Source organism: Arachis ipaensis, chromosome B06, assembly GCF_000816755.2.
Source record: "Arachis ipaensis cultivar K30076 chromosome B06, Araip1.1, whole genome shotgun sequence".
Lineage (NCBI taxonomy): Eukaryota > Viridiplantae > Streptophyta > Magnoliopsida > Fabales > Fabaceae > Arachis > Arachis ipaensis.
In genome coordinates this window covers 7,532,584-7,540,043 of record NC_029790.2, presented here as the reverse complement: position 1 = coordinate 7,540,043, position 7,460 = coordinate 7,532,584, and the positions used below count along the sequence as shown (strand labels likewise).

General features: G+C 34.1%; 2 protein-coding genes and 1 non-coding gene across 17 annotated transcripts; 1 reads left to right on the top strand and 2 right to left on the bottom strand.

Annotated features, from left to right (window-relative positions):
* On the bottom strand, window positions 830–901 carry TRNAD-GUC. The gene has a single exon. It is a non-coding gene; the product is annotated as a tRNA-Asp (tRNA).
* LOC107646347 (MATH domain and coiled-coil domain-containing protein At3g58210-like) lies at window positions 1,593–2,815 on the top strand. Its single transcript, XM_016350537.2, has 4 exons — window positions 1,593–1,767; window positions 2,130–2,244; window positions 2,394–2,563; window positions 2,644–2,815. The coding sequence occupies exons 1-4, from the start codon at window positions 1,704–1,706 to the stop codon at window positions 2,808–2,810; spliced, it is 516 nt and encodes a 171-aa protein (XP_016206023.1). The 5' UTR covers window positions 1,593–1,703; the 3' UTR covers window positions 2,811–2,815.
* On the bottom strand, window positions 3,014–7,201 carry LOC107645615. 15 transcript variants are annotated; one of them, XM_021103858.1, is made up of 14 exons: window positions 7,021–7,198; window positions 6,895–6,925; window positions 6,726–6,814; window positions 6,578–6,617; window positions 6,433–6,491; window positions 6,232–6,354; window positions 5,925–6,090; window positions 5,076–5,347; window positions 4,855–5,016; window positions 4,658–4,791; window positions 4,461–4,558; window positions 4,179–4,270; window positions 3,878–3,984; window positions 3,014–3,065 (listed from the first exon to the last, which is right to left on the bottom strand). In XM_021103858.1, exons 1-14 carry the CDS (start codon window positions 7,042–7,044, stop codon window positions 3,062–3,064), a joined length of 1,401 nt encoding a protein of 466 aa, XP_020959517.1. In that variant the 5' UTR covers window positions 7,045–7,198; the 3' UTR covers window positions 3,014–3,061. The 15 variants fall into 15 exon arrangements, 13 of the variants coding, with proteins under 13 accessions (XP_020959517.1, XP_016205170.1, XP_016205171.1 ...); XM_016349684.2 differs by lacking the exon at window positions 3,014–3,065 and adding an exon at window positions 3,350–3,672 and having other exon boundaries at window positions 7,021–7,194; XM_016349685.2 differs by lacking the exon at window positions 3,014–3,065 and adding an exon at window positions 3,350–3,672 and having other exon boundaries at window positions 6,433–6,482; window positions 7,021–7,194.

Below are 7,460 nucleotides of genomic sequence, written 5' to 3'. Positions count from 1 at the left end.
TGACTAAAGATCAGTAAGTGATATTTGTCAAAACTGAATACTAATACATTGTCCAAATAATTAAATATTCTTTTTTATTTTTATACTAGTTGTATATTTATTTTTATTTGAAAAAGTCATTAAAAAAGATTACTTTAAATTTAATATGGTTCAACTTCTTCTAGAACATATTGCTTGAAAAAAAAAACAAAAACAAAAAATTTTAAAGATTGTCCTTCACTACTGCGGTACGTATTAGCTACTAATGCATGCTGCATGCATGCACTACTATCCTTTACCAATGCTACATGCACAAACCACCAGTGGCGGAGCTTAGTTGAGACAAGGGGGCCATGGCCCCCAAACTTTTGTTAAAAAAATTAGTAATACTTCTTCAAAAAATAAAAAATAGTTCAATTGGCTCAAATACTTTACTATGACTTAAAATACCAAAATTTAATCTTCATCTCTTACTTTTATTGCACAATAGTTTTTAGTTTTAAACATTTAAAACATGTTGGATTTGGACTAAACCGAGTGTATTTGTATTTCACAACTCTCTATTTAATAAGCAACACTCCCTCTACCTTCGAGTTCAAATATAAAAATTAGGTATTTTTTATTTATGTAATTTAATATTATTTTATATTTTATTGTTTATTTAATTTATTTTTTATATGATAAAAAATTAGAATATTCAATAAGTATTGATATTATTGTATTTGTATAAATTAATAATTTTTTGACATTGAGACGGGCTGGAGCCCGAAAGAAAAGAAAGCTTATTGTTTTGAAGTAATGGGCTCACGACCAAACGAAAAAGAAGCGTAGATTAAAATGAAAAGAAAAGCGCCGTTGCCGGGGATCGAACCCGGGTCGTCCGCGTGACAGGCGGAAATACTCACCACTATACTACAACGACTTGATGTTTGTATTTCTCATATTACTAAAATTAACGCATTATTACGGGTCACATGAAGCCTACAACATTTTCAGCCAACTTTTTTTAATTTTAAATCCTATATTTTGAATTATAAAATCTAAATTCTAGTTATACATACTAAATTTTCCAAAAAATAAAAGTTAAAAAGGAAATTTACAATAACAAAAAAAAAAAGGTTGACTAATTAGAAACTAATTTTCTATGCTTATTCTTGACTAAACTGTTTAACATAATACATATTAACATCTTAATTATTATTTTTACATAAAAACAAATAGCCACCTTGATAAATACTTAATATGCATAAGTGAGTTTTATCTTAACGTAGTATTAATTTTACACTACATATAGTTAAAAATACTTGTGTTGTGACTCACCTTATATATATACACTTGCGTGTGTACGTGCGTCCATGTTTGTGTAAACTTTTTTGGCAGCTGAGTCAAAATAAATTTATTTTTTTGTGCGTCTGTGACTCTGTGTAAACCTTTTCCACAGCTTAGTCAAAATAAATTAACTTTTTTGGTTAAAAATAATGATAAAATCAAATTGACTCCATATTGAAGTATCGAACAAATTAAAGAACCTTTTTTCTAAATGAAACCATGCCTTGAAGCCTCATCTTTGGCATTGCCAAGTACATATTCTCACACAATCCTTTCCTTCTAGTAGAAATGTGAATAAATTGTATTGAGCCGATTAGAATATTTGAGAAGAACCTTAAAAGCCAAATAAAAAACATCCTTGCTATTTAGTCCTTAATTATCCAACGAAAAAAAAAATGTCCTCGTTACTCATGGACATGCCACCTGATAATCCAGTGTTATCGATCAGACACATGAGAGGTATTGTTTTCTTTTATCTCATTCCCTTCGTATATGATAGCTTGTGCTATTTCTTTTTCTTTTATCGTTTGTAGTTTCTTTGAAATAGAAGGATGGGAATTAATAAATGCCAACCTTGCTAGGTATAACTAAAATCAACTACTAAAATCAGTCATTAATATAAAATACACATTAAAATTAAATTATACATGTATTTATATACAAATGCATGATAATTAATTTTAGTATAATATGGGTAGGCATTATTCAAACATGGCTAATAAAAATAGTAGCTATTATTATACTAAAATAGCAATAATAATAATTATTATAATAAAAACATTTCTCTGTCTGCATTGAACTGTTTGGTGACATCTTTTTAGGAAGAAAATCTCCACCAAGTCAATATGCGTTCGAGATCAAATCCTTCTCATTGCTTGCGAAGGCCTCAATAGAAAAAGTAACCTCAGAAGAATTTGAAGCTGGGGACTGTAAATGGTACAAATGCCTTAATTTTGCTCGTACACAAGTTGATGCACCTAAATTAATATTTAGTAAACCTCTGAATTAGCTCACAAACACTAAAATATTCATGCTTTATACAAAGTTGTATGTATTCAATTTAATGTTAATGGATGTGGTTATAGGAGTCTCTCAATATACCCCACCGGGAACAAAAGGAGAGCAGGGGAAGGCCATGTTTCCATTTACTTGGCGCTTACGGATCCAAGTTCGTTACCTCTTGATTGGGAGGTTAACGCCATTGTCAACTTTTCTCTCTATAATTTCCACGAGGACGCATATGTCACAACACAAGGTACAAAGTTAGTTTTATTATTGAGAAAAATGAAGTGTATAATAAATTAATAATTGCTTAATGAAATTAACTGCATACAGATGCAAGCACTAGGCGTTTCCATGTCCTGAAAACAGAATGGGGTATTGCAAAATTTATTGACCTTCACACATTTTACGATTCTTCAAACGGATACTTGATTGAAGATACATGTGTTTTTGGAGCTGAGGTTTTCGTTGTCAAGACCACAAACAAAGGGGATGTTTAAATCTGAATTAACAATTGAATCAATTAGCGTTTTCTGCGTTTTCTGCACGTGGTGCATGTCACGTGTACGCGTCTTCTTCGCGTGTCACGCGTACGCGTCAGGTACGCGAAAGCGTCGCTCCTCGCTGTCATCTCCTTTAATTCTTGTGCTGATTCCATTTGTGCAAGCTTCCTCTCTATCCTCTAAGCATTTCTGCCCTATATAGCCTTCTTCTCTTTTTCTGCGGAAGCTCCATCAAATCCAACCAAATACTACCTAAAATAAACAAAATTGCACAAGACTCAAAGTAGCATTCATAGTGGCTAAAAGATAATTAATTCTTGATTAAACTCAAGAAATTGAATACAAATTTACTAAGAAAAGATAGGAAAGATGCTGACGCATCAACAGCTTGTGGCATTGGCTAAATTTAAAGACCCAAGTAGTGGATTCTTGGTGGGCGATAGCTGCATTCTTGAAGCTGAATTCAGAGTTCTTGGCTTAATCAATCCTCTAACTGGTATTATAATATGACATGAAGTGTGCAGCATATCGTGCACTTAGTAATGTAATAGTTGATATTCATTGATTTGTCTCAAATAAATGAATGAAGAGAAGAATGTGTAGCATGTGTAGGAACACTAGAACAAGACATTGCAAGATTCCTTCCAAATTAGCAATTGAAAAATTTGCTATTGTTAATGAATATTTCACAAAGCTAGATATAACATACAAGATATTGGACGGAGTTTATGTACCCTAACTATAATGCAATTCACATCAAATGCATTCCATTATGACGTCAAAGAAACTGAACATGGGTTAAATTTGGGAGAAATATGTGCACAATATCATACGGTCATTTCCCACCTGAATCTCCTTCCTGTCCAAGAATGAAAACCAAAAGAGATAAGGAAAGCAAGAACATTTGCACTTCATATCAAGTTGAAGTCCCAGAAAAGTGCATATAATAAAATATTCAGGATTTACCCATTAACACAACTGACAACTATACTCGGCTCAGTTGAGCAACCGTAAGTAACTTTAAAAAAATATATACATATACACACACACACACACATTCTTACCATGGCGGATGAATACGGATCAAGTTCCCAACTTCAAGGTCAACATTGTCACAAACCCTTGGACTAAAGATGATGGTGCTTTCTCTGTTATTTGTTGATAGAAAATGCTGCAAATGCATCAAAACACCTTGAATCAATAACTCAGTATACCTTACACGTAGCATGTGTCCCACTTCAGGAAAATCAATCTTCTCAAATTCAGAGTAGGAAAAACAGACATCATTAGCAAAAATAAGCATAATAAAACAATGACAAGCGAAAAAAGGTGAACTCATTTAAGTTATGTTTTTAACAATTTTACCTCTCTGAACTTGCCAAATGAACAATGACAAACAGTCAGCTTTCCATCCAAGTATCTTGAAATGATTTTCACATCAAAGCAGCCAAGTTCACCTGCAAATGTTTTTTTTTTTTTAAAAAGAGTATATAACCTTCGCATTTATCTCTTTGTGTCTATGTACTGGCCCTCCCCAACAAGGGGGAGAGAGACTAAGTAACAATGGTTTCAATATGACAGAAGTTTTTGTGATGTGTACTTAGACAAGAATGAAAAAGGCAGACAGAGTAAAAGCAAAAGTTTTACTATCTGGTCTAGCTCCAGATTGTAGCTTTTTCCAAAAGTCCAAATCTCTTTCTTTCTCTGTCTGCATGACCTGCTGCAGCTTGCCAAATATTCCAGCTCTGTGCTATTCAGCAACATAACAAAGCATTATATTCATAATTAGTTCAAATTCACTTTTCTTAATTGCATGGAAGTAAAAAGAAACTACTACTTCATACCTCAATGAATTATGTACACCAACATGAGTCCCTTCGGCAATAATAGACGAAGTCCCTAAAGCTTCCTGAAATCGATCTGCCATGGTCTGCGTTTTCTTTCCACAGAAAGTAATCCTCATATGTTGATCGCTCTCCTGTAAAAGATGTAGAGCTAGTTATGACAAGATACTAAAATATACAACTTAGCAAATGCGCACCTCATTGTCACTTGATGATCCACTATCCACGAGATCAGGGGAGTCTTCACTGTCAGCAATCATATCTGGCAGGTCGGATCTACCCCTCTTCTGAACAGTGTGCCCTATTTTTCCTCTGGTTTGACCATGTGGAAAATACTGAAACGTAGAGACAGGAAAGGCCTTACAGAAATTAGATAGGCCAAAATAACAAGGGAACGATTTTCAAAATTGACACTCACTAGATGTGTTTTGTCTTGGAGATTTTCAAATAGGTCAGCCATTGAGGGTAGATTAGGTCCTGGTGCAATGGCTTCTGTTTCAGCCGGCTCAGTATCTGAACTTAATTCCACACCATCATTATCTTCAGTATGATTACTGTCCAAGGTTGCAGAAGCCCAAGGTCCATCAGCTTTCTTTTCAGGCAATCTATCAGACATTGAAGGACCAGAATTCTCACATTTGTGTGACAATGATGACATTGAAATTCTTGACTTAGCTTTCCTCCAAACACCTGCAGTGGTTATCAATTTGACAAAATACTTAACTTTCAAAGCTTGAAGTAAACGTTTATGCACTGGAAAAATGGTACTTTATGGAATTTTTCTAATAATATTAGGAATTTTCCCAACAGCAAAGGGAGGACAAAAAATCACCCAAAAAACTTATATGTAGCAAAATTATTGTTTGGAAAAGCAGTAGACCACAGCCCATATTAGTAACACTTCACATTTTGATCAATTATTTCTTCATCTAAATGTTTGCAACTGTACACGATCAACATAATTGCTTCATCAATTACTACTAGAAGAATAGATCCAACATTCAACTTCAATAAGAGACTTTACTCCATTTCTGTGTGGAAATTATTTTACTAATCATCGTATGCAACCATATAGCATGAACCCTGTAAATAAATACTGAATTATTTTGGCTGCAACAGCTGCAATTAGCACTGGGATGACACAAGATTCCAAAGAAATCTAAAAAGCACATCAGCACAACAAAATACTTCTCTAACAATTTTCAGATTCCTTAAGAAATTGCCGTTAACTATAATGGAGAAACTTCTATTTACTTCGGATAGGTACCACATCGGTTTGCTCTGGAGGTGGAAGCATGTAATGCTGAGCATGAAGAACTTTCTTTGAGAGGTAACACTGCTTCAGATCTTTCATTAGAAACTCGAACTTGTTTGTGTCTGACGAATTGAGGACCATACTTGCGAAGCTCTCTAATCGACAGGACAGTGTTACCCTTTATAGTAAAAATAAAAGATGATATTGATTACTAGTAGAGGATAACTAACAACAAAAGTACAGAGCTGGAGAAATTAACAAAACAAATGGCTATAAGATCACAAACAAAATGTTCTTCTGTACTAACTTCAACAAGTACCTCATCCTGAATTACTTCTTCGTCACTTGAATTGGCAGCTACCTCCCCCAATATGCTACTGCTGTCACCCTCATTGAATTCAGGCATTTCAACCTCATCTTCGGGAGGTGTATCTGTTGGTTCCTGATCACAACAATATTAGTTTCACATAACAAATAATCGAAAAAGTAATGGAATCTCCAAAAATTTATCAAGACATGCCTTAATTGACAAACTGCTGCTTGTCCCAGCCAAAATTTGATTCGAGATTCCTGTGACAACTAATAATAATTAAAACTCACACACAAATACTATTTATTAATAGTCAAACATAATGCAATATCAACAATTAAGATAACCGAGGCACCTTTTAGAAAATCCAACCGCACTGGAAGAGGCAGTTCTTCCTATCATCATAAAAATAAACAAATAAATAGTAAATAGTTTGTATATTTCGAAATAGACATGAGAGATTGAGAGTGAATAAGCGAGAATGTGGGGATTAACGAGTGAACCTTGCTGGAGGCAGCGGCAGAGGCTTTTAAGGTTTTTACCGAAATGACGTCGTTTGGACAAGCGCCGTCTGGCTCATCTACGTCGTCATCTGCGAATTAAGGAAGAAGAAAGTGATTCGCAATTGTACTCTAATAATAATAATAATAAATTGCAGAAGCTACTAGTTACCGGAAATGCTTTGATCTGAGTCGTGATTGTGCTGTAAAATGAATGAATTTGTTCTAAGCATTAAGCTGAACCTTGTTAAGTGAATTGGAAAAAAAAAATGCAAGGAATGTTTGAGAGAGAAATTACACGGAGTATATTTTGGCGCCACATTTGAGCTGCGAGCTGAAACAGCTTTCCGAAGATGGTGTTTGTTTCAGTTTCAGTTTCAGTCTTTCAGACCCAGTAAGTCAATTAAGGAAGATGGAGGTTTCAATGGCAATACCACATGTCTGCTAGCATATTTTGGCAAAAATCCTATTTCTATTTTCTTCACTGATTTCGTCACTAATATCGGTTCCCTGTATATTTGTTTAAATTAAATATTAGAGTAATTACCCAAATCAGTCCTCGAGAATTTTAGAATCGGACATTTTAGTCCCTAAGAAAAATTAATACACATATCAATCCCCAAGGTTTTACTCCGGCAGATAAATCAGTCCCAGATCATTTTTCGGTAGAGTAACTACCCAGATCAGTCCCCAAAAATTTTAAAAACGGACATTTTAGTCCCCAAGAAAAACTAATGT

Bases quoted from the DNA above. Each gene is read 5' to 3' on its own strand.
- LOC107646347 (XM_016350537.2), top strand. From the start codon at position 1,704: ATGTCCTCGTTACTCATGGACATGCCACCTGATAATCCAGTGTTATCG. The intron at 1,768-2,129 runs GTATTGTTTTCT...ACATCTTTTTAG, and splicing joins ATCGATCAGACACATGAGAG to GAAGAAAATCTCCACCAAGT. The intron at 2,245-2,393 runs GTACAAATGCCT...ATGTGGTTATAG, and splicing joins GAAGCTGGGGACTGTAAATG to GAGTCTCTCAATATACCCCA.
- LOC107645615 (XM_016349684.2), bottom strand. From the start codon at position 7,044: ATGTGGCGCCAAAATATACTCCGT. The intron at 6,492-6,577 runs GTGCCTCGGTTA...AATTATTATTAG, and splicing joins GCGGTTGGATTTTCTAAAAG to TTGTCACAGGAATCTCGAAT. The intron at 6,091-6,231 runs GTACTTGTTGAA...TTTACTATAAAG, and splicing joins AAGAAGTAATTCAGGATGAG to GGTAACACTGTCCTGTCGAT.